The 27,336-nt window shown below is 35.5% G+C and overlaps 1 protein-coding gene across 1 annotated transcript in view; it reads left to right on the top strand.

Moving 5' to 3' along the window:
• IL1RAPL2 (interleukin 1 receptor accessory protein like 2) overlaps positions 1-26,521 on the top strand; it is a 1,186,660-nt gene extending 1,160,139 nt beyond the window's left edge. The window contains exons 9-11 of the mRNA XM_011380985.2: positions 6,999-7,142; positions 12,637-12,807; positions 25,647-26,521. Of these exons, the coding sequence (XP_011379287.1) occupies positions 6,999-7,142; positions 12,637-12,807; positions 25,647-26,344 (1,013 nt within the window). The 3' untranslated portion in view covers positions 26,345-26,521. The remainder of the gene's footprint in view (positions 1-6,998; positions 7,143-12,636; positions 12,808-25,646) is intronic.
• Positions 26,522-27,336: the final 815 nt, after the last annotated feature.

Genomic DNA, 27,336 nt, shown 5'->3' with positions numbered 1-27,336 from the left:
GCTACTGACTGTGTAGAACTCACAAACTCTCTCAAGCAGTGCTGTTCAGGGACCTCGCCACACCTTCTCCCCTCCTACTCCCCTTACAGGAGGAGCTCTGGTGGCTGTGAGATGCATCTTCTTTATTTCTCCCAGTCCACCACCCAACACCCAGGGTGCTGACCTGTGATAGTTTTTATGTGCAGATCTCATGCTCAGGCGTGCTGGTGTGCAGTTTGTTTTTTTTGTTGTTGTTATTGGTTTTTAGATGTTCATCTTATTGTTGTTTCAAGGGGAGAGATCTGGAGATGTCTCTCACTCTGCCATGTTTCCTTCACAATCCAAAATCTATATAATTTTATTATACAATGTCACCCCAATAAATTTTGTAAAAAATAAATATTACAAAAAATCATTTGATTTTTAAATATTAATATCCACTTTTTTTGGAAACATCATGTACACCTAAAAAAATTTTATTTTACCCAACAGTATACTTGTTTGCACTCTCTGTTTTAGGTAGCAGTTAAGTTGTTTATTGCACTTTGCAGAAGGATGAAGTTTATCTTCTCTTACTCCATTTTCCTTAGGAGCTCTCAACAATATGGTGGATTTTCTGAAAAATGCAAGAAGCCCTATGTTTCTGCTCCAACATTTTTAATCAGAGAGAGCTCTGGCTTGTCTTCCAAAACTTCAGATATTTCCTTTGGAAATGAACATTTCAGGCTTTATCACATCATAGCCAAGCCTCAGTGGCTGCAGTGTTTTCACCTGGAATAAGAGTATGGCTTGTTTTATGGAACAATAAGTTTCTGATGAGCTATAAGTCAAATATGAAAAATGCCCTAAGTGATCATTATAGAGAAGCAGCATTTCATAATTCCTTTTATAAAATGAAAATGCCTTCTTTAAAATGAAATGTCATGTCTAATATATTCAATTAACAGGGTCAGGTTTTCTCTAAGCAAGATATCTCTTACCTATACATCTTCTACCTGCACCTACCACTTCCTCACTCTCTGATGAACTATCTGCCAATAACTACAACAAAAATTTCAGTAAGTTCATCCTATTTTTGTATGTGTGAACTATGACTCTGAAATTATGCTAAAGAAAGTCTGACAATTATTTTTCCCTGTGCATACTCTCTTTCCAACAAACTGAAGCATATCAATTAATCTTTCTCTCTCACTCTAGCTCTTGCTCTCTATTTCCAGTGCTACTGCCCCACCCTAAATCCCCAAGCTGTATAGTAAACTCTCAAGTAGGATTTCCTAACCTGCTTTACGACTTATGAGCAAGCTCGAAATGTTTGTAGCCTTTCCTCTCCCCAGTCCCATGGCTTCAGCTGCTATTTGTCCCATTCTATAATGTGTGTTCTTTGTATTCAAAGTGTAAAAATAGCTAGATTCAAAATAAGAAGGTTAAAAAGAATTATACTTGTATTTTGAGTGCCTAGAAAGAGTTACAATCCCATAAATGGTTGCCGTTCTGACTATAGCTATTCTTGTGAAGTGTATACAAGACACAGTCCAAATAAAATGACTTTCACCTTCTCAGTCAGGAAATGACCCTAGAAGTATAGATCCTGCTGAGACGGAAAGGGATAGTTGAAGACAAAAGACAAAAGAAAAGCCAGGTGTCATCTGGGTGATGGCAATTCTGACCTCTGATTATAGGATACATGTTTTCTATTTAATGTGACTGCTGGGGCTGAATTGAAGAATATTGGTTGAATCTCAAGAACTAGGTCCACAATTTTCAACATAAACATCCATCATTAGGTAATAGCTTTTGAAGACAATTTTTTTTTATATAAAATGGACCCCAAAACCACAAAGGTACTTTTCACACCATGATTTTCTTCCATAAATTTACTGCTGAAAAAGGTGTATGCTACTTGAGAATACAAATTGTTACTGCTGCTGAAGTTTTCTATCTACCTAATAGCAACTTTACTCTGTAAATAACATAGAAATTGCTGAAAAACTCCCACTCAGTGATGTTGAAAACAGTTGAAAGCTGTTCTGACCAGAGAGAGACACAGAGAGAGACAGAGACATAGAGACACACAGAGAATGTCCAAAAAATTTACAACATAAAATATACATTTTATAGCAGGAAAACATGAATCAAGTTAATCAATGCCCTAAGATCAAAGAGAAATCAGTTTTTAGAGTACAAAAAAAATCATATTACTCTGTCAATTTAACACTAGTTGTTAAGAATGCATAACTGATATGAGATGGTGAGAAAATAAACAAAGATTGTGATATTGTAGCCCCACAGAGTTTTCATAAGCAAGCCTGCCTTACCACCCTTATAGAGACAGGCAGCATTTCCTGGGGATCCACTTTCTATATAGAGAGTAGGGCAAAACTAATGTGTAGTGAGTTTTTTTTTACCTGAAATTTTGTGGCTTAATTTTCAAAATGACCACCTCTTGCAGTAGGCAAGACAGAGATAGATTTCAATCCCTACTCATTATGTGTTCCTTCATAATGCTCCTTATTAACATATTTTGCCCTTCGTAACAGTTCCACTCACTTCCTTTTTGCACCCTTACCCCTCTCTCCTTACTCAGAAAGAGAGATGTGTATTTATGATTCTTACATTTTCACTTAGTGACTCTCTTGACTGGCCATGCTGTCTCTAGCCACCACCATCTCCTCTATCACTCCACTTCCTTTCCAAGACCAAATTGCTTTTCTCTCCATGAAACCTAAACTTTACTTCATATTCCAGACTTTAGGAAGCCCCTCCTTCCTCCCTGGTACAGCTGCAGGATCTTCAGTACCCTCTAATGAAGCATATGAGATCTCCTCAGTCCTTTCATTCTACCTGGTGAATTGTAGTTTAGCTTCTTTCCTTGAAATTGGAAGGGCTAAGGAGCCAAAGTTCACTGCAATCCATGTGTTCTTGAGAGGCATTACCAATAGTTCTATGGAGGAACAGGGGAGAAGGTTTTCCATTGTCATTTTTCAGGCTGGGGCTTTGTGATAAACTGTGGTGTGATAAAATACAGTCTTGGGGCTTCTGGTCAATATGGCAGAGTAGGTAAATACTGCTTGCCTTCTCTAACAACCACATAAAAATTACAACTAAACTACAGAACAATCATCATTGAGAGTCACCTGAAGTCTAGCTGAATAGAAGTCCTACAAACGGGGACATACAGAAGAGGCCACCTTGGGACTGATATGAGGGGTAGGGACATGAAATGGTCTGATCCCACGTGTGATGGTCTGATCCCATGTGTGACGGTTGAGAATCGGGTCGGATATCTTAGCTGCAGAGGGCCCCTGGAGGAGCAAGGAGTCCCAACCCCACACCGGGCTCTCCAGCCCAGGGTTCCAGTGCTGAGAAGAGAAATTCCAACAACTTCTGGCTATAAAAGCCAATGGATATTGTGGTTGAGTAAGACTGAAGGTGGCTGGAATTGCAGATATTCCACTTAAGGGGCTTGTGCGTGGACTTACTCGCTGACGGACTCATTCATTCTGAGCTCCAGAGCTGGGGCAGCAGCTTGAAAGGCACCAGTATCATATGGTTAGAACAGAATTGTCTGGTTTCAGAGCAAGGACTAGAGGGGCAGCTTTCTCACAGACAGAAGTGCTCACAGAATCTAATGTTTCTTTGTGGAGCCCACCTTGTTCCAGGCATGCAGACACAGATGGGCACCATATCTGAGTCTCCATCAATCTGGCTAACACTGGATGCCCTTCCCTGGTGATTTCCTGAGACCCTGCCCCACCCAAATTGTGGGGCCACCCAAGCCAATTCCAGTGGCTTTTCCATACAAATGGCTGTTTTGGCTCATGCTGTGAACTTTCATAAAATCTCTCAAAGGATTGTAAAACTCAAACAGGCAACATCTGGCGTCAGCATACCCTGTACCTCTTTCTGAGCAGCCCCAAGCCTGAAACTAGCAGCTGCTGGCCTAGATTCATGGCTGGGCCTCTTGAAGCCCTTTCAGCCCAGCACGGGTGGTGTTTATCTAAAGATTGCTTGGTGGCTCATGCTAGGTGGCCCAAGGCAGGAGACAAGCAGCAGCTAAACTTAGCCTGCACAAGATCCCCTCCGAAGAGTCCAAAAACCAATACATCTTGTGACTTGTTTCAGACCACACCAGAGCACCACCCAAAAAACTCTACAAATGACACACTCAAAGGGCAGACTGGGCTGACACCAGAGCCCTGCTAAAGTCAATCCTGCTTCGTATGGTAAGCCCCTCTATGGCCATTGCTCACAGCAAATCAGCCCTAGGGTCAAACCCCTCCACTGATGTGCAAACAGCAACTAAGGGTACAACAGAAGGGCATGCACGACCCATATAAGGGACACACTTGGAGCACCTGGCTCAAGTGACCAGGGAAGATTGCCACAGAAACCTATTACATAAGGCCACTTCACTAACACCGGGAAACATAGGATCGCTACCTAATACATAGAAACAAACACAGGGAAGGAGCCAAAATGAAGAGGCAAAGAAACATGTCCCAAATGAAAGAACAGAACAAAACTCCAGAAAAAGAACTCAACAAAATGGAGACAAGATATCTACCAGATGCAGAATTCAAAACACTTGTTATAAGGCTGCTCAATGATCTCAGTGAGAACTTCAACAAAAAAATAGGAAACATAAAAATGGATATATAAAGCATAAAGAAAAACCAGTCAGAAATGAAGAATACAATAACTAAAATAGAGAATACCTTAGAGGAAATCAACAGTAGATTAGATGAAGCAGAAACTCAAAACAGTGATTTGGAAGAGAAGGTGGCAGGAAACATCCAATCAGAACAGCAAAAAGAAAAAAGAGTCTGAAAAATGATGACATTTTAAGGGGCCTCTCGGAAAACACCAATCATACCAACATCCACATCAAAAGAAGAAGAGAGAGAACAAGGAATTGAAACCTATTTGAATAAAAAATGACAGAAAATTCCCTTACTCTGGTAAAGAAAATGGACATACAAGGCCCAGGAAGCTCAGGGAATCCCAAACAAGGTGAACCCAAAGAGGCCCATACGAAGACACATCATCATTAAAATGCCAAAAATTAAAGACAAAGAGAGTATCTTAAAAGCACCAAGAGAAAAGCAGTTAGTTACCTACAAGGGAACTCCCATAAGACTGTCAGCTAATTTCTCAACAGAAACTGTAGGCCAGAAAGGATTGGCACAGAATAGTCAAAGTGATGAAAAGCAAGGACCTACAACCAAGATTATTCTGTCCTGCAAAGCTATCATTTAGAATTGGTAGACATATAAAGAGCTTCGCAAACAAGGAAATGCTCAAGGAGTTCATCACCACTAAACGAGTATTACAGGAAATATTAAAGGGATTTCTAGAAGATAAAGGAGGAGGAGGAGAAGAAAAAAGACAAAAAAATATTACTATGGATAGGAGACCACCTAGCAATACCAGGTGCTGTAGGCTTTAAAAGAAAATATTATTAACGAATTGCCAATAACTTCATATCTATCAATAATTACTTTAAATGTAAATGGATTAATATTCCAATCAAAAGATAGAGTGACTGAATGGATAAGAACACAACATCCTTATATATGCTGCCTACAAGATTAAAAGACTCACACAGGCTGAAAGTAAAGGGACGGAAAAAGATGTTTCATGAAAATGGAAACAAAAAAAGAAAACTGGGTTTGCAATACCTATAACAGACAAAATAGACTTTAAAACAAAGGCACAACAATAGACAAAGAAGGACCCAGTTATCCCATCTCTGATTATTTATCTGAAGAAACTCAAAACACTTCTTCGAAGGGAAGTGTGATTCCATATGTTCATTGCAGTATTATTTACAATAGCCAAGATTTGAAGGAAACTTGGATGTCCATCAATAGATAAATGGATAAACAAGAGGTGGTACATAAATACAATGGGATATATCTCAGCCATTAAAAAAAAATGACACTTGTCATCTGCAACAACATGGACAGACCTAGAGAGTATTGTGCTGAATGGAGTAAGTCAAACAGAGAAAGACAGATGCCATGTGATTTCACTTACATGTGGAATGTGAAGCACAAAATAAACAAACAAACAAAATTGGAACAAATTCATAGATACAGAGAATATTTTAATGGTGCCACATGGGAAGAGAGTTGGGAGCATGGGTGAAAAGATGAAGGGATTAAGAAGTACAAGTTGATCGTTACAAAATAGTCATAGGCATGTAACGTGTAGCATAGGGAATATTAGCAATAATATTTTAATAACTATGTATGTTGTCAGATGGGTACTATATTTATTGGAGTGGTCGCTTCGTAAGATATATAAATGTCTAATCATTATGCTGTACACTTGAAACTAATAAAATATTGCAGGTCAACTATAATTGAATTTTTTAATATATTAAAAATAAAAATAAAATAAAAATTTTAAAAAGAGTTAGACTATCTGGGCTCAAGTCCTATCTCAGCCACTTATTAAGTGCATGACTTTGAGTAATTGAATTAAACTACTGAGTCTCAGATTCTTGATCTATAAATCTGGACCAACAATTTTTGCACTAAAGGACTACTTAGAAAATAGATAGTAAAATAGTTGAAACTGTTATCTTGTGGCCTGAAAAGTACTAGATGGTAATCTTGCTAAGCCAATAAGATAATTCAACAGAAACAACTAAATATTGGCCCCGAACCCAGAAAAAGGCAGCTCAAATAGTTCGCTGAAATACACTTAAATCAGAAGTATATATGTGAGATCTAGGTGTGTTCAAAACAAAACTATTCCTTTTCATATAGACACCATTTTCAATAGTAAAATTACTCAGATCTTTAGAAAGGAGTGAATTATACAAACATTTGATTTATGCAACGTATCAAGAACAAAGCTACTCACTGCATTAAGCAAGAATCTTCTGGGGAAAAAAAACAGAATGGATTGTAAATCTTACAGACTAGAATTGACAGATTCTGAGAGTTGCTTATTTACATTTTCCTGTTTATTCTGGTTTTGTTTTGTTTTGTTTTGTTTTGTTTTAATTCTAGATTTAATCTATAAAATCGAACTTGCAGGAGGCCTGGGAGCAATCTTCCTCCTCCTTGTACTGCTCATGGTCATCTACAAATACTACAACATTGAATTGATGCTCTTCTACCGACAGCACTTTGGAGTTGATGAAACTACTGATGGTAAGTAGTTGTTCAAACTGAATTCATGAATTTATGATTATGTAGGAGAATATCCTGTGCTTAGGGGATACGTGGTAAGACATTTAGACTTAAAGGGCTATGACTAATGCAACTTACCCTCAAATATTTCAGAAAAATTTTACTTGTCTATCAAGAAAGAAGCAACGGAGAGAAGATATTTATTTTAACGACAAATTAATCTAGGTAAAGGATATATGGGCGTTACTTAGAAACAAATTAAGAATCAATTCTATTTTTTCTCTACAAAATTCAAATTTGGGTATAGAACATTTTTACCCATTTTTGACATTGAAATGACAAGCATATCACCAAGAAAATGATTAAAATTTATGGAGACACTCTTTTTAAATCTCATAGTATATTTGTTCTACATATTTTGAATGATTGTAACACCATTCTCAAAGGTGACCTCAAGGGATAGAAATTCAGAATGTGACTTATTTTTTTTCTGTTTGCCATTTATGGTCTTTGGAAATCTTATAAATGAAATATCAAGAAAGCATTGTGTTGAGCCTTGTTTCTTTGAACATTCAAAAATTATTTAATTTTTTCAAAAGAACAAATCCATATTTCCAATCAATACCAACAAGAAATCATGACATGTCACTCTTTTGCATAAAATCCTCACCACAAACTACTGTAAACATGTATGTGGAATGCCTTAGGTAAGCCAAGATAAAAAAGAAGTCCAACTGTAAGTCATTACTTTAAAAATGCAGATTTAATTCTTAGTTTTTATTGTATTGAAATTGTAGAATTTTCATTTGTTTTTGTTTTGTTTTGTTTTTTGAGATTATGGTCTTACCTCCAAATAGATAGGGTTATTATTTTGTTTTATTTTTATAGTGATAGAAGAAGGGCAGAGTAGTGACTGTAACATCAAAATTTTTGAGAAATTTTTAATTATAATGTTATCGTTTCTGTTATGTAAACAATGGTATGAATAGTTTTTAATTGACTTTCATGTTTTCACAGTAAATTAGAGAAATGCTGTTTGATGAGTACATGTGCATGCTCATTATCAAAGCAGTGTATTTACCCAACTATTATAGCAGCCCATTTAAAAGTATTATATGCCCTTGTTCACACATATCTTCAGAATGAGAAATTAGGGCCTGTTCTGACCATAATTATATGCTCCAACAACATTATATATATATATAATGTTGTTATATATATATATAATATATATATTTGTTGTTATATATATTGGTCAATTACCCTCAGTTTTTATATTCATCAGTTAATATTGGAAAATCCTGACTTCTTACCTGTGCACATAAAACAACTAGATAAAATATGCTACTGAAGAAAATGTCACTGGTTCCCAATGCCGAAAAGTGGCTAAAGTATCCTATTGGGAATGTAAAAGATGCATTGTCTATATGAAAGAACATGAAAAGGAGGCTCCTGTGATTCATTTGTTTTGAGTCATGGTTATAAGTGATTTGTTAATACTCTCTGTAAGAGATGACACAACTTATTAAGTTAATCTACAATAATTATTACTTTAATTACTCATACCCAATAATTCAGACTAACTGATCAGTTGTAGTACATGTTTGTAAGACTAAAGTCATGCTAATATTTTAATGATCAACTATTCCATTTTGCACCTTTATCTCCTTTGTGGTCTCTGTGGTCAAAGATCAAAGGTAAGGTAGAACATTTTGATTACAGAATTGTATGTATTGATTCCAAACCAATTGTTTTAAGGGAAAAAATACAATGTAGTTTGGGGGAAGGACTTCAAAGGTATTCATTAGGAAGAAGAGTTAAAATATTTTACATTCCTACATGGAAGTTTGCATTTTAAATACACAATCTCTGTGCTAGCTGAATAGAATACTAAAAATTCAGCAGATATATAGTGGGGATGAATAAATGAATATTAAAACCCTTTTAGAAATATTTGGTTTCATGATGCCAAAAATCAATTTGATAACCTACAGAATTTTTCATTTCTTTATTTAAATATTTTGGCATCTCATAAACAAAACTTAGCTTTATGCATATACATTTTATTCATGTTCTCTATTTGATTTATATCTATAGTAGCATTTACTGAAAGTTCATAAAAAAGGCCTCCTTTATTTTTACTTTTGTTATTTTTATTTGTATTTCTATATAAAGAAATAGATGAACCAATCTAAAAAACACTAAGACTCCAATCTATAAATGGACAAAAAGACATGTACAGATATGTCATGTCATAAAAAAGAGAAAATAAAAATATGAAAAAATGCTTAATTTTGCTTGAAATAAAAGTTTCTTAGTTTTTATAAAATCAAACCTATCCAACAAACTGACTTTTTAGCCATTTTAAAATATAATCCATTTCATTTCAATCTATCAAACAACAATTGCTCTATTTATTTGACCTTTTAATTATTCAGTCATTAAATATTTATTAAGTGTCTACTATGTGGCAGACATTATGAATGATGTATTTATTTATATTCTTCATCTGGATCAGCATTACACACACGCACACACACACACACACACACACACATGCAGGTACTAAAGTAGGTACTAAGTACATAATATATCAACAAAATTGCCCACTCTTTGCACTTTGGAAGCTAAGGATTTAGCACTGTGTTTAGCATAACAGCAGTAGAATTGGGTTGTACACAGGAATGGCTTCCTGATGAACAAGATTAAAATGAGATTTTAAAACAAGGAAGTACAGGTATGACAACAGGAAAATTCTTCCACAGACAGTTTGGTTTCTTTCCTCATAACTTTTCTTTTCATCAGAAACACCAAACCTATGGTGACCACTGCTTGAGCTCTCTTATTCATAATGCTCTGTCTGCATTATGCTCTATTTTCTGGTTCCTCAGATGAACTTTGCATGATTTAACACAGAGGAAGGCTCATTAGCTTTGCCTAGCAAAGTGGTGTTGCTGAATTGCTATTCAATTTTAAAACAATTTTCAGGCCTTGCTGTTAACCTTATTTTCATCATGTTGTTGATTTTTCTCTATCCATCTTGCTCTTTGTGAGCAACAGCTGTGGCCATTCATGAGGTTTTCTTGGCTATCTACATAAGGGTGAAGTACATTTTTTAAACTGGCATCTGCGTCACTGCTTGCTCACTTGCTGGCATCCTAGAGCTTCTGGGACATCTGACATGGTAGCTTTTAGAGCTCTCTTCCGGATTTGGTCAGCCACCATAAGCTCTTCACCTTTAGTTTATCTTAAAGGGGCATGACTAAAGCCAGAAGCAAACATTTTCCAAAGAAAGATGTGCTTTCAGAATGTTTGGTAAATTTTATTATCTAGACATATTGGGTGTTAACACGTATCAAAGACATCAACGTTCTTTGTCATAACTTGATTTGAGATATGGAAATGTAACATTATTTTCTTCTAAAAGAGTCTTTGTAGCATCACCTGTGTTAAAATATAGGCAAAGCAAGTAAGGATAGGACCAGGATTATATGAGTTTAAACAAGGTTGGAGGGCCAATAGTTATAGTCGGGACAAGCATTGGGGCAAGAATCTAGAAGGCCTGGTCAGATTAAAGAGTCAGGTAGTCCTTGCAGATGGCTGGCTCATAGTAGATGTTCAAAAATCATGATTGAATGAATTAATAAGTAGTTTAATTTAGGGAGGTTTGTGAGATAGGAAAGTTTTCAAAGTCAGAGGGACAAAAAGGGTCAAGTCTGACACTACAGAGTTTGAGGCAGCAATTTCATCCACCAGGAACAATGAAATACACTCTGTTCATAGAAATAGAGCTGTTTGTCCTTTGGCCTATTTTATTCTTCTAGCTGTGTATCATTGCAGCCCTAAGTCCCAGGTGATTAATAATAGCTGGAGAAAGTCAAGGGCCTGCAGGTGCATCCTGAGCTTGATATGAACAGGGGCAGAGATGCTAGGATTACCGGGATGTTCTTACATTAGCATTTCATATGAACATTCTCGCTTCCAAGTGGTGTTTTATGCATAACAGCAGAATGAGCCACATTTGTAAACCAAATGATCTCAACTATTCAAGGCAGTCCTTCATGTACATCTGCTTCTAGGCAATCAAGTAACCCAACTGAGGTTTATGGAAGTCCCAGCCAGAGGGCATACTAACGTGAAGCTCCTGGCTTCAGGCACCATCTTAACATAAATAACCAGAATTCCTTTTATGTGAGGGTAGTGAAGTCTTCAATCTTACTAGAATTAGAAAAAAACATAATCCTGCCTCAGATATCTCTAGATAGTCAGAGGGTCCCACTTACTCCTACCATAGAGTATTTTTGTCTCTTTATAGACTTATTTGTTCCTCCTTCAGCAGGTAGAACCAAATCATTAATGGTATGGGTAAATAAGTGTCTGCTTCATTCTGTAAATTACATTTTGGTCAGGTTTTAACTATATTCTAATTAGGTCTGTTTTAATGGAAAATAATTTATGTATTTTAGAAACAAATCCTGAAATGTTTCCCTGTCTTTTAAAATTATTATTTGCAAGTATCTAGATTCAAAAACACTAAAAGTTCTATGAGTCTATGCTAATTACATTAACTTTAAAAAATAATTTTCTGTAAGTAAGGGAATTTTGAAAACCACTATAACTTTTCCAGTGTGGCCCTTATAAAACCAATGAGGACTAATACTTTGAGTAACTGTATTCATTAGTATTTTTCAAGAAAAAAATTGTGTGTGTATATATATAAAGAGAAAGAGAGGTTGGCTCTGGGCCAATACAGCAAAGAAGGAAAAAATACATTCTCAAAGCACAGTTAACTCTCTGACTAAATGTGTGTGAAGGGAAACCTAGTTTGCCAATACTGGAAACATGTACATTTTGAAACAAAGTCTCCTTTTGGAAGCTCGTGTCAAATTAGTTGGCTATGAATTGAACAAGAATAACAAGGAATGTACTTGTATAAGACTCAGCTGCTATCTTTAATATTTGGTAATGAACTGATTTTGTATATGAACATGATGACACTAACCAACTGGAAGTATGGCATGTACTGTGAGTAGTGTCTCCAGGAGTGAGGCTGGATTATTTAGATCTGCCACACTGTAGGGCTCAGCCCCTCTTGGATCTCTTCTACACATTTGTGCAAAGTAGGTGTAGTCTGTGACCAAGTAGCGGAGCCAAGCCAACTGGCACAGAAAAAGTTCAAATCCATGACTTTGGACTATTTAGTCTTGCATTCAAACACACTGAGCTAATCATTCACACATCACTGAATATCACAAATATGTATAGTCACCAAAAGTCATAGATAATAATTCTCTCTTTTATTCTTTCCTGAATATTGCTCATTGCATAAAAGTTTCGGGTCATATCATATGACTAGGTTATGTTGAGATGTATTAGATTTCTTATAACATGGCATATGATTTATTTTTTCCAATTAACAGCAGTCACTAATTAGAATGCTTATTCAAGCTTGTTAATGGTTATAGATATTTAGTGCATAATATGTATAACCCTTTTGTTATTCTTAATATTGAAGACAACAAGGAATATGATGCCTATCTCTCTTATACAAAAGTGGACCAAGATACTTTAGACTGTGATGATCCCGAAGAAGAGCAGTTTGCTCTTGAAATACTGCCAGATGTCCTGGAAAAACACTATGGATATAAACTCTTCATCCCAGAAAGAGACCTGATTCCAAGTGGAAGTAAGTACTTTCAAGTTCTGAATTTAAAAAGTTTGGTTATTTTTAGGAAGTTATATTGAGGCTTCAAGCATCAAAGCTAAGTATTTAGATGTTTCTTACAGATTTTATTAAATTCAAATTTCTCTCCAATGCCTATGTTCTGGCTATTTTATATATCCACATTTTTAAAAAGGTACTCTTACTTATAGTACAGGCATGGTTTTAAAATTGTGCTTTAATGGTAGTTTTTTAAATTCTATTGCCTTTGCATTCTGAGAAAATGATGATCCTTAAAAAGTAATCTGTATAAGTCATTTAAAGTCTTTTCAAAGCATTTCAGTTCCAAAGCTGGTTTTTCTATCATTTTGCTTCTACTTATACCTATAATCATTGTCCTAATAACTCTGAATTTATGCTTTGTTACTCGTTTTCAGATTTATAGAAAAATCCACCTACAAAGGAATGTGAGGCCACTGGGAACAGCACTTTCACTGTGTATTTAAATTATTTTTAAGAAGTTCTGGACTTTGTGGGCTTGAATGCTGCTTTTAAATTATGCTACATATTGAATGCTATATTTGAACTTTTAGAATAAATTTGGATTCAAGTAAAAGTATATACTTTGTTCCTGTTGATGTTCAAGTGTTGTACAGGGTAATGTGTAACAGGAATACAGAAAACCCTAAGATATGGTTCCTGCCCTCAAAGAGCTTAAAATGGCATGAAGGGAAAATAAAAGTGCTAGATTAACTTGCATGTGAGTTTATGTTAATATCCTTGAGAGAGAGAGATTGAACTGTGACCACAAATCAGAATATGGTCATTTATACACAAAATGAAATAATAACAAAATTAAAAAATCTTATATTTTCAATACATCACAGTGTATAAAATATTTTCACATACATCATTTCATGTTATCTTTACAATAACCCTATGTGGAGAGAGAATTGATACTATTATCCTCTTACAGATGAAGAAATAAGGCTTCAAAGAAGTCCAAGACCAGACAGCTGGCAAGTGATAGCGCTGAGATTAGAACCTAGATCTGTTTACAACTCTGGTTCTCACTTCATTAGATCACGCTATTCCTCAATAACATTTTTTCAAATTATCAGCTGTCCATTATGGTCACTAAACTGACAAGAGACAAATTCAAACAACTGAGTTTTGATTGTTCATCTCTTTTCTAAGTGTGCATATGTATCTAGGTATGTTTGTGTGTGCACGTGATTATGCATATTTACACATGCACAGAAAGAAATAAAGAAGACAGTATCTATTGGTCCATTAATTTCCTGCACCACAAATGTAAGAATTCCCCAATCTTCTCCCATGGTTCTATATTCTTTTATATCTGTAATTTTCTTCATTTTCATGACTTGACATACCACTTCTATATTGATCAAGCTTCAAGGAACATGCTGATACCTCAGAATCATTTTTTATTCATCTGTATTGCTCTCCCAAATCCAGTGTCCACTGAAGCTTTTCCATTCTCACTTTTGCTATTCTAGTATAGATTCTAATTACCACATTCCTGCAATGTGGATTACTCTCTGCCTTACCTATTTTTCCTCTCATCCATCTAGTCCCATTAATATGTATGCCTCTTTAAATATGTCATTGCCCTAATTAACAATTTTAAATTGTTCACCATTTCATATAGGATAAACTCCGTAACTCTTAGCTAAATATTTCTACAGTCTAATGCCAGCTCAGATTTATCACCCAAATTTATTTCCTACCTTTTCCCCTACTCATACTTTCCACTCTAAGCAAACTGTGGCTTTTATGTACATTGCGTGTCCTTGCAATGCTTTTGTTCATGTTAGTCTTTTATACCTTTGCAAATTCTTTTTATCCTTCTTTATAAACTGTCTCTGTGAAAAGGCCATAATAATTTCTCTAGTCCTGGAGTTCATGGTGTGTAATAATTTGACTCTAAATTTTGTACTCTCATGATGTTTTGTATTATGTTATTATTTTATATAGTTTTCCATATATTTATGTCTTGTCTAGTCAGCAAGATTGTAACCTCCATGAGGTCAGGGACTCAATCTCATTTATTCTCACACCTCTGTCATCATCTAGTAGAATACTTAAACTCATTGGATACTTTATAATGCTTGTTGATTTTGTTTGAACAATGTTGATTTAAGACAAGAGGAGATAATGACAATGAACTATTAGTAAGTGGTTAAATTTTTTCATGACAGTATTTGAACATTTTTTTTTAGTAAGGTGAATGTGAAAAATAAGGGACTTTATGCTTAATGAAAAAAAATTGTAAATAATTCATAGGAATAATGTCAGTCTTTAAAACAAGCTAATGAGTATATTGCTTTTACTTTTTCAGATATTTGAAAAATACCTACAAGGGATTGATCAATCATTGATGAAAATTTTAAAATACTTCTTTACTATTTTTTGGCTTGATTCGTTAGATTCTAATGTACTTTTTGTATTTTTTGCCAAAAGCAAATTGTTAAATATAGAAATTCTGTGAAGTCTACTTTAGAGTGACAATAGCCTAAATTGTATTAAACTAATATCATTACCAAAGTAGAATTTATATTCAATGTCAAGTCATCTTCAATAGAAATCAGTGTGGTACTGCTCATTCTACCTTCTTGCATTTTGAAATCACTAGCCCCACAATAGCCAGTATTTATCAAGCCCCCCAAGTGACTAAAAATGGCAGTCTTTCTGTCTGAACATTTCAACACTATCTTTATTCTGAACTGGAAAACAGTGATTCACCATTGTACTCATTAGAAATGGAAATAGAGCAATATGGAACACAGGAGACCCACTTTACCTCAGATTCTGTAGATGATATTTATTGTGCAAAGAAGCAGTTATTTGCGCATGGGTGAGAATGAGTCGCGGATAACATGAGGGCGAGAGACATGCATCTCAAATTTGTGCTGTCTTAGTGCTCCCAGAGAGTCTATTTTAATGACTTGAGAGGTCGTTTGAATCAACCTGCTGTGTCAATTTAGCCAGACAAGTGGTAGAATATTTTACATATCATTGAGTCAGCTATTTGTTTGGCTAAATTGATTAAAATTATTTGTTTTGGTGTATATAGACAAGTTTGAACATCCTTCTTGACCATGGTGTGTGAAGCTTATACAAGACATATTTCCTAGCGCAAAACTACAAGGTTTTAGTTGAGGACTATAACACACTATATTGTCACTTAGTATACCTTGGCATTAAAAGAACTTAACATAAAAATACCCAAAAAGATGTCATCAGGATTGGCAGAAATTTTATAATCCATAGAAATCATTTTAATTTTTTGAGATTATACAGCCATCAAACTGAGCAGGGACTTGGATCCTGGATGCTTAATGGTGCATAGGAAGACTTTTTATAAGTAAGCCATTGAGAAAACAATGCAGTTTTTAGATACAACCACTGGAGGGTGTTTGACTTTAATTTTTCCTTCCTGAATGAGGAAATTCATGTTCTCTGAATTTCGATTTGTGAGTATAACCTGCAGAAGTTCTTAAAAAGGCCCTTTGACAATTTTTCTTTTCCATCAACATTTCAGAGCTGGCTGAGCAGTCACCATGTCACGATTAATGAGTTTTTCCTTGGCATTTTTAGCACACATTCAGGAAGTCGATGAAGTATATGAATAATATACTTGATTTACACATGAATGACAGAGTAGAACATTTTGGACTTCGTGTATGTGTGTTATTAAAGAAGCTTCTGTGGTCTGTATTTGCAGCCATTGGTACAGATTTAACAGGTTATGCTATATAAATATAGACACATTCCTGTGGAGGGGGGAAAAGCTAGTTACAATATTATAAGCTATGTTTGTCCCTCACATCTCATTTAAAAGATGTTGACACAAGACTACTCCTTCATCCAAAAACTAGCAATGAGGCCTTTGAGGATTGTAAAAGCAGATTTCATAATATTCTTTATCTACAACAATCATTTTCTATGAATCAAATTAATGAAGTCTATGACATAAACCCATTCATGTTTAATACCTTCGCTTTTGATATATCTTCAGTTTCTTTTGCACTACTCTCATGATATTCCAACTCAAATTCATTAACATACAAACCTTTCCAATGCATACAGTTTCAAAAGTACATGAATGGGTTCTACCCTCACACTTTCTCTCTTGCTTGCTTGCTCTCTCGCTCATTTGCTCACTCTCGCTCTCACTGTCTCACTGTCTCACTGTCTCACTGTCTCGCTGTCTCATTCTCTCTCCTAAGAGTTCTCAAAAAGATTCAGGACAAACATGTTCACATTCCAAAGTGAGGTGGATGTATCTGTACCCTTTTCACATGACCTACCAGGAAAGTGTTCTTTGGTCATCATGAACCAACAGAAATGGGAAGATTCGACATAAATATTTTCCCTAAATGCTAAAATTAAAAGTCTTCAGATCTGGACATTTTCCTGGCAGCAACCTACCTTTCCATTCTTGAACCTGTGGCCAGGATCTTTCTTATGTTTTCTCAGGTTTGCTGCCTGAACGTGGCAAGAATTCCTACTTTTCAGTAAAAGTTTGGTCTGTCTCTTCCCAGGCTAGAAAGATCTGTCCTGAGAATAGCAAAAGCAACTTGTTGCCAGCAGGCGTCTGAATGTCAGAAATGACAGGCAACCAAAAGAAAGCCAGATCGAAAACACCCTACTCAAACTGCCTAGAGACACAAACTTGAGAAGTAGAAATTTTCTCACCCCTGCAGCTGCTGGGTTTTTTTGGTGTAAAATACTCTACACAGAGCACATTGTGTTCATGGGGCCTAGTGTATCCTTGAGGAATGAACAGATGTGCTCAGAAGCTGACATGTGACCAACAGAACCCAGCTGTGCAACTGAGATCCTGAGATCGGGGATGTTTTTAGATGAATACCACTTAGGCTCTTGAGCCCATCTTATCTCAGTGTTTCTGCAGATTAAAAAACACAAAATTATAAAAGTGTACTAAATTGGGCTGAGGTCCGTTGATCAGATGGAGAAAATAATATTCTAAGACTAAAAGTAGAAATGACCCAATCCTGTAGCTTTTGTCTGCCTTTATGAGAAAGCAAGCAAGGTACTTAAAAGTACATATGCAATGTTTATTAACAATTATAAATTGAGCTAGTTCTGGCTAAAGCTTTAGAAAAATCTATAGATGTCTAAGTGGACTTTGAAGGAAAACAATCTTTCAAAGACTTTAACTTCAATTTCCTCCTCTATTCACAGGAAGACTGTAGAGCTCTCCATGTGAGTAATTCATGCATTAATGCATCTGAGAAAGATACTAGTGAACTAAAAATATTATCATGTATATGGTTGATCAGCTATGTCTGTTGAAATTATATTTATGAATTTGGCCTCAAGTATCAAAGTATCTTTCCATTTGTTTTCATGCTCAATTTTTCCATGGGTTTCTCTCACTCAAGAATCCTAGGACTCCTTCAATAATTTAAAGAAAAAAAAATATAATGTCTTATTACATCCTTGCATTTCCTAGACTTTCCTCACTATTCTAATCTTCAGTTTTTTTAATGCTTAGCACTAACCATGTGATTGTGCTGACAATAAAATGACAAATGACTGGAGAATACATCTGGTGTCAGATGATCCCTGGTCACTTCTGAAGTGAGGCATGCAAAAACATTTTTGTATATGGATCTGTGTTCATTGCCAATAGTTCCTCTGATAGCTGGACATATTGGACGCTATTCAAGCAAATTGTCCTCTGGGAATAATAAATTTTTTTTCCCAGTCAATCTGACATCTGTAACCTAAAAACATGAGACACAGGTGACCTGCACAACCATGGAAATTTAACACATTGTGTGCAATTTACTTATATGGAATAAAATTAGATATGCCCACTACTCCCTTTATGTCAAAGTCAAGACAAAGGAAACTGTACTCCAATGTGTCAAATAATGTACTAAAGTCAATGGACTAAAGTGTCTCATCAAAGTTTGAGGTAAAGGAAGAATCCATTGTGTAGAATTTCAATCAGGAAATCTGTTTGGGTGGCACAAGTAATAGGCACCTTTGGGGAAAATAAAGAGGGAATACCAGAATTTAAAAAAAAAGTAATTAGTACCCCCCAAAAAAAATCCACAGAAAAGACTAAATAAGGAGCAAGTTGTCTTGTTCCATATTTACTAAGATTGCACTGATTGGAATTAGTATACCTGCAAGTTTCTAGGGAGAAAGAGGAGGGGAAGGACATTTTGCAAACTTTTTGCTACTCTCCACATTACCTTTCTTTCAATATTCTTCAAAAGCACCCCATTACCTACCTCTATTCTTGGTGAAGAGGTCAAGAGGGAAGAGAAATAATTTAGAGATGTGGACATTCCAGAGTAGATTCCACCCTCTATCATGCTTTCCTGCCCAACCACAGAAGAAATGCAATAGCAAAAGTAAAGGATTCACTACCGGAAATATAGCCTCCAAAGACAAAACTATAAATAAATATCATTCCTTACAGTCACAAGGTCTCAGCAAATCCATGTGAAGTGTTGCTCAATTTTAATCAGATTTAATTAGGACCCTTACACTAGTCAATAGAGAATGAAATTCATGCCCCCCTCCAAAAAAAAAAAATTAGCCCAATGAACTGTCTGTGAATTATCAGGCCAAGGATTCGGAGAGGAAGGAAGCAGGGAAGGATTTTGTAGGGTAAGTAATATCACATGCTGTTTAGAAAACCCCCTCCTCCTTTCACACACACCTGGCTAAATAAAAATTTTGTAGCCTTAATCTCTGTGGCAGACAACGCAGACAGCATCTTATATCTGCCAGAGGCAGAATCAAGACCCCAAATCTTTAGCAACATCAGCCAAAATAGTCAGGTTGTCAACTTGTATAATTCTTTCAGTAGGTTAGTATTAAGCATCATTATTTAAAATGAAGATAGTATTTTCAGTGTGACCACATTATAAAGTACCTCACTGTAAGCCTCTAGTTATACCAGAGGTCTAATATTTTTTTCCAAATACATTGTGCTGAATAATGCATAATGCATTTTTCTTTGATACATGGAAAACCTATATAATTTTGTTGGTTTCTCCACACCAGCAATAGGAGGGGATCCATCTCAGTCACTGTCAGAAATCAAGTCTTAATTTTAAGTCTTGCTAAATTAACCTATAGGTTTTATAAGTATCATTGTTGATAGCTACCAATTAGCTAATGTTTACCAAAAATTAATGGAGTATTATCTGTTTTGATGTATCTTGTTTCACTCTAATTGTCTGATTAACTAATAGTAGATATACATAGCTATAGGTATAAGCATATCAAACTACTATTATTTGAACCTGACAGAGTAATAAATTATGCGTTCCTCTACAGACTATTTGTTTTTATAATTTTTCAAATATGCTAACTCCCCCTAATAATGACCCTGACATAAGCAAAAGTGTCAACACAAAAAGTAATTTACAAGTAGCTAATTGATTAGTTTGATAAATCAAATGATTAGTAGGCAGTGGTAAGAACACATGGAAATTCATGAATATAGAATATTTTCTCCCTTGTCCTTCTGCCTACATCTGCAGCAGACTGAGAGCCCAAGATTTTATGGGAGCACTGAATTCTTTTGGAAAAGTATATGCATCCCATTAGAAACAATTTATTGGGGCTACCATTCTTCTTGCTTCTATTTTGTTGCTCTATTTCTTCCTTCAATTTTATTTGATTTGTTAATAAATAAGTGTTCTATTTCCAAGTCACTTTTGTAGATCCAATCTTTTTATTTATTTGTTTGTTTGTTTGTTTGTTTAGTGGTGACATTGGTTAACGAAATCCCATACATTTCAGCTGTAAACTTTAACAGTAAGGCATATATATATTTACACTGTGTGTTTACCTCCCATAGTTAGATTTCTTTCTGCCACCACGCATTTAACCCCCTTTACCCCACCTACCACCCTTCCTCCTCCCCGCTACCCTCTGTAAGCACTAGTCTTTAGTCCATGTCCATGAGTCTCTTTGTTTGTCATGTTCATTTGTTGCTTTTAGGTTTATATCCCACATATAAGTGATATCATGTGGTTTCAACTTTTTCTACCTGGCTCATTCCACTTAGCATGATTATCTCGAGGTTCATCCGTGTTGTCACAAATGGTAGTATTTCATCTCTTCTTATGGCTGAGTAATATTCCATTGTATATATATACCACAGCTTCTTTATCCAATCCACTTCGATTGCTTCCATGTCCTGGCCACTGTAAATAATACTGCTATGAACATCAGTATACAAATATCCTTTTGGACATGAGTTTTCAAGTCTTTGGGGTAAATACCCAGTAGAGGGATTGCCGGATCATATGGTAGATCAAATTTTAGTTTTTTGATGAACCTCCATACTGTTTTCCATACTGGCTGTACCAATTTAATCCTACTTTTTTAAATGCACTGCAAGTTTGGTTTATACAACTGTCCCTGAAGTGATTTTAAAATTGAATTTGCTTTGCTTTTAAAACATTTTTAGGTAGTCATTTCTCTTGTTTCCTGCAAATACTGTTACTCCTGGCTTGACTTTTCTTCACTTCTCTAATAGATACATCCCAACAGAGGCCTAGTAACAATAAACTTTTTTCCAGAATATTTTTCTAACTTTCTGTCAACTCCCAGTATAGACAAAAGGAAAAGTTTCTTTGCAGGTGCACTTATAATGTGAAAAATAAATTTATACCAACTTAAGCACCCCTATCAAAACTATGTTCAAGGGCATTTTTTCTTTACCTAATTGTGAAGATCACAAATAGGTTAAATGTAATTAGCTTTGTTTCACATCTGATAATTTGGTATGGTTTCACAGCCTTGTCTAGAGAAGCAGAAGTCTATAAGATGTAACCTCCTTTTGTTTTTTTCTGATATCATAAGTTAGTTCGAAATTTGCAAAGAAGTAATGACCTTTTATTTCAGGGATATTTTATATTTTTTATGTAAAAAAAAATGTCTTTTAAGGAATTCCTGCTACTCAGTTGCTAAATTTGCCTGAATAAGTCAGGGCAAGATTTAGTGAGTATTCACATATGCTATGGATTTAATAATTTTAAAAAAAAAAAGCTTTTTTTGTTTGTTTTTTTGTTTTTGTTTTTTTTATCATCTCTTCATGGTAACAAGCCTGTCAAAATGGTTTCTGGAGGTTTCTAAAATGTCTCCCACAAAACCACAGCCCTACCATGCAAACACCACTACCTGTCAGGGACTACACTAGCTATGGACTAGCAATGTCTTAACTTGATACCTGTTTCTGCTTAGTTTATTTGGAACTTTTCCAAACATACACACCCTGATTGGTCTCTAATTCAGGGACAGAAAACTTTCTCTGTAAAGGGCCAGGTAGTAAATTTTTAGGCTTTGTGGGCTATATACAGCTTCTGTTGCATCATATTCTTCTTTCTACAGCTCTTTAAGCATGTTTAAAAATCATTCTTAGCTCATAAGCCATACAAAAACAGGACATGTTATTAATGGATCAGGCTCTAATTCAGTCATTCGATGCAGGCATGCAAATATAGGGTACAGGAGAAATTATTTGGGGGCACTTGCTACATAGAAGCCAGCAATAACTCCATGGCTAAAGATTAGCAAGTAAAAATGTTAACTCTACCTTTTCGTCTGTTGCAAATTTACTTATATTTTTCATGATGGTTTTTTGTTTTTACCTTGTCTTTTTCACATAGGTAAAGCAGAAAAAAAGACTAAGGAAGGGAGGGAGGGAGGGAGGGAGGAAGTGAGGGGACCAAGAGAAATAGGCAAGAGAGGAAGGGAGATTAAGAGAGGGAAAGGCAGAAATAAAGACTAAGGAAGAAAAGAGGGAGGCTAAAAGATAAGAAGGATATAGGACAGAAAAGGAATAAAAGAAAGGGAGAAATAGAGAGAAGTAGAGAGGAGCAAAGGATGGGGGTGAGAAAAAGAAAAACATAGAAAAACAGGGAGAGCCAGACTATGGAAGTTAGGGCACAGTTTCTCCTTTTCCTTAGAGCCAGGGGGATCTCAGAGGCACCTCCCCAGATGCTTTCAAACATTGAGGTTGCTTACCAGTCACTGATCACCATCTCAAGAAGTGAAATGTGGGCTTCACATCTGAAAACTTTCACTTGGTTTTTCACCAAGTAAAATGGAACACAAAATTTGGGGCCCAAGCAAATGACTTGTGTTTTCTTTGGGATATTTGGGCTGTGTCTACCCAGGGAAATTTTTGATGTAGTGACTGACTCCAGTGCATGTGATTAATGTATATATAGGGCAAACCAGGATAATTCAGACCTTTTTTGCTTCCACAGGAGGTTTTCAGCCGGAATAATCTGGATGGTTGCCTCAAGTCTCCACTAGGCTTTGCCAGGATAAGCACAGCGAGTGTAGTATGCAGGAGACAGGGGCCACTCCCTCTCTCCAAGGTTCCCTTCAACACTCACACCCTGTGCAGCTGAGCATAGTGGGATCTGTCCTGACAGGCATTCCTTCTGGGGGCAAAAGCATATTCTGTCTAATGAATCTCTAAGAAGCCCCCCAAAACACTAAATGATGCATTCTGACTAGCTGTCAAATAGCAAAAAATAATAGACAGGTGCAAGGGGAAAACCACATTAATGGAGAAAAAATTATATCTTGTTCTCTTCTCCATTCAAGAAAGATAGCAAATCCAAAGCCCATGAGTTCCCAATCAAATTGATTAGTATGTATGTGTATATTTTCTCTAACAATTGTGAACACCTGGATTGTAATTTTTTCCTTAAGTAAATGAATGTATAGATATACCCTTTGTTTTTAAAAGTGTAGTTAAAAAGTAAATTAAACTACAGGCCAACGTTTAGAAATAGTGTTTTTCATAGAGGTATAGTTTGTTACAAATATGCTCCTGACAAGGTTTGTACAGATCAATTTTTAAAAATTAAATTAAAAACAAATAATGAGGGAAGGATACTACTTGTAATAATCTCTTGGTAATTTATTTTGTAAAGAATTCTTTTATAAAATTAACAATTAACTTATAATTTACCTGGTCAAATTGCATTTTAATGGACTCCTGCACTTATATCGCGATTCTGGGTTTGGGTTCTGTTTTGTTTTGTTTTGTTTGGAGGAAAGGTGAAAAAGAATAATGAGAAAGATGTATGACAGTTTATTTTACTGTATATAACAGATCAAAATTCTAATGATGAAGTTTCCCACATAACTTCTTTCTTTGGGGGAGCAGAAAAAAGGAAGACAATGAAGAATCAGAGCTGTTGATACATTGGGATAATATTTTTCTACTCTATTGAAACTTTCTACCTTTCCTTCCATTCTGTTTCACTAGTTTTCTAAACGATAATTACCAAATGATAACGTCCCCATTGATACTTGTGTGGTGTTTTGTTTTTCTTTTTGTTTTTTGCAGATTTTAATGCATATTTTTCCCCTGAATAGATAATCTCTAAAATAAAATACTTAAAACTTTTAAGAGATTGTTTCCCCACTTAAAGATTGCTTTATCATCTCAGATACAATCATTGTAACTACTGCATGAGAAAGCCCTAAAATGTATTAAGTAAAAACCAAAACAGCAGTAACGATGAATTGTAAAATGGACAATTCTATGTGTATCTCTTAAAAAGTTCTTTGTTTATCTGTAGGGTGTGTAGAAAGTTTGTTCATTCTCACTCGTGAAAGTGTTCTCGCTGCCACGCAATGGAAATAAAACCCTGGAAAAGAGAGATCATCTGTAAAATATGCATCTGTAAAATAAGTTTCTCTCTTCAAATGGCTTGTACTGGTGTGGTGGCCCCACACTATGTACTGGACATGACTCCTTGAAAGCAGTCTGTAACCTTGGACAGATTTGCAGTGACAAATGTTGCTATGCTTCTGTAAGCACTGTTTCTGCTAGAGGGCACTGTACATTAGACAAGGCCTTGGACTCTGCTTAGTAAAGACAGCTCTCTATTGCAGAACCTGTGTCCAAGTCTCCATTTGTTAACACGTGTGTGTTTCCTTTTTTTGGTGGATAAGACTTTGGGAAGCATGACTGCAAAAGGTTTATTCCATGGGATAAATAAATTTAGAGTTAGGTGAGTGTTTTTCTACCACGAAAAGGCCATAATATATTCACCTCACTCTCAGAATTGCTCCACAAAGTAGCACTGACTTCTCAGTTGATGGATTCCTCCTCCTTTACTGTTCATTCCACACCATCCCCCACCTCCAACTCCACTTCCTCTTTTTCTCTGAACAAAGAGCAGCTGGTTCAAATTAAACTCATGGGCACACATACACCACTTTCCTATCTCTGAGTTTAAAGGGCAAAATGGAGAACCTATGGTGAAAATAACAGAAGATATTCTGAGAAACAAGCTATGATTCTAGAGGAGATATTTCACCACCTCTATCATAACTATCTTTGCTGTAGTTCATATACATAGATCCTCCACTCGCTTAGTTGTTGAAAACTAGGGGAAAAGCAAACCAAACCTATACATATAGTGACCCTTCAGTCATTGAAAGGCTTCATTTCTCTTTTTATTAACTCATTGATTGCTTGTTCACTTAGAGTACTAGCCCAGAAGTTTGCCTTAAATTAAATGATTAAATAAATTAAAATAACTGAAATACCCCTAAGTTCTAAAGAGGTCAGAATTTACATTAGCCAACAGAACACTATGAATAATAATGAGAGGAAAGAAAATGAATATTTTAAATTTTTTTATTTATTTTTTATTTTTTAAGAAAATGGGCTTTCTAAATGTACAATACACCAAAGAAAATATGATATACCTTAGTGAAAGACTGGATCTTTACTTAAGTGTAAACCTAATGCTTTAAAGACTGGAAATGTCTTTGTTTTACTCTTTCTCTTTTTCTGTGATTTGTAGCATACATTGAAGATCTCACAAGATGTGTTGAGCAAAGCAGAAGACTTATTATCATATTAACTCCAGACTATGTTCTCAGACGAGGATGGAGTATTTTCGAATTGGAAAGCAGACTCCATAACATGCTAGTCAGTGGAGAAATCAAAGTAATTTTGATTGAGTGTACAGAATTAAAAGAGAAGGTGAATTGCCAGGAAGTGGAATCACTGAAGCGCAGCATAAAACTTCTGTCCCTGATCAAGTGGAAGGGACCCAAAAGCAGCAAATTAAATTCTAAGTTTTGGAAGCACTTAGTATATGAAATGCCCATCAAGAAAAAAGAAGGACTTTCTCGATGCAATGTTCTTGACTCTGCGGAACAAGGACTTTTTGGAGAACTCCAGCCTATACCCTCTATTGCCATGAACAGTACCTCAGCCTCTCTGGCATCATCTCAAGCTGATCTCCCTGATTTCCATCATTCAGATTCAATGCAAATGAGGCACTGTTGCAGAGGTTATAAACATGAGATACCAACCACCACCTTGCCAGTACCTTCCTTAGGCAACCACCACACTTATTGTAATCTGCCTCTGACGGTACTCAATGGACAGCTTCCCCCTAATAATCCCCTGAAAGATGCCCAAGACATTCATAGAAACAGTTCCCTGCTACCTTTATCATCCAAAGAGCTTAGCTTCACCAGTGATATTTGGTAGTGAAAAATCTGAAGTCCTCAGAACAGCTATGTGAGCATACAGAATTTCTGCTATACCAAGCATAAAGTACATCTAATAATATCGAGGTGCTGGAAAAGTGTTTGAAGAAAAAGACACAGAAATTGCTTTCGTACTTTATTTTTTTGTTGTCGTTGTTTACAATTCCAGAATAATGGGAGTGAGAAGGACCTGCTTTTTGTAGTATAGTACCCTGTTACAATGTACAGTTTTAATTTCTCCCTGAAAAAAAAAAATGTTTAATCCTATTGTTTTAGAGTAGGTTTTATGATACCATTGGACTGAAAGCTTAGTAGTTAGCTATCTTCCGCATATTTATGAATATTTCAGTACTTATGTGGTATTTGAAATAGGGAAAACTTAAAGACTTTAATTGAATTTGAAAATTCTGAACTACATTTAAGGGGACAAGACAACTTCAATAAAGTAACCAAAAAATCAGGTATCAAGAAAGAAGTGTTGTATTCAAATTGGAAGATTGTTTGTAGAAGAAGATCAGTTAAGGAAAAATGGGATTGAAACATTTAGAACTTCTTCAACATAATGGACAACTTCTGTAGACTCAATCAACAGCTAATAATGACAGCTTTTAGATTTATTAGGCAAGCACATCTTCTGTAGGCAAACTGGTAGGTAGGTAAACAATGTGCATTTCTTAAACAAAGGAATAGACAGGTTGTTACTTCTTTTAGAATGATTTTGAACAACTCTTATGGCTTTCTAGCCTATTTCAAAAGTTTTACAAGTTTGAAAACACATTTTAAGGTGCACATTTTATTGTTTAATAACAAGTTCACATTTGGATTTTTCCCCAAAGAATCTCTTGACCTGTTATGAGCTTTATATGAAGATGTGAGCATCGTTCTACTTTTTTCAGCATCACTGGTGTTTGAATTTAAATAAATATTGACTGCAAGTGTCAACAGTACAAAAGAAGTAAAATAAAAATAATCACAGATGAAATGCTAAATAAT

This window comes from Pteropus vampyrus, unplaced genomic scaffold (genome assembly GCF_000151845.1).
Source record: "Pteropus vampyrus isolate Shadow unplaced genomic scaffold, Pvam_2.0 Scaffold419, whole genome shotgun sequence".
Classification (NCBI taxonomy): Eukaryota; Metazoa; Chordata; class Mammalia; order Chiroptera; family Pteropodidae; genus Pteropus; species Pteropus vampyrus.
The sequence above is the reverse complement of the archived record's forward strand: the minus strand, read 5'-3'. Positions and strand labels throughout refer to the sequence as shown.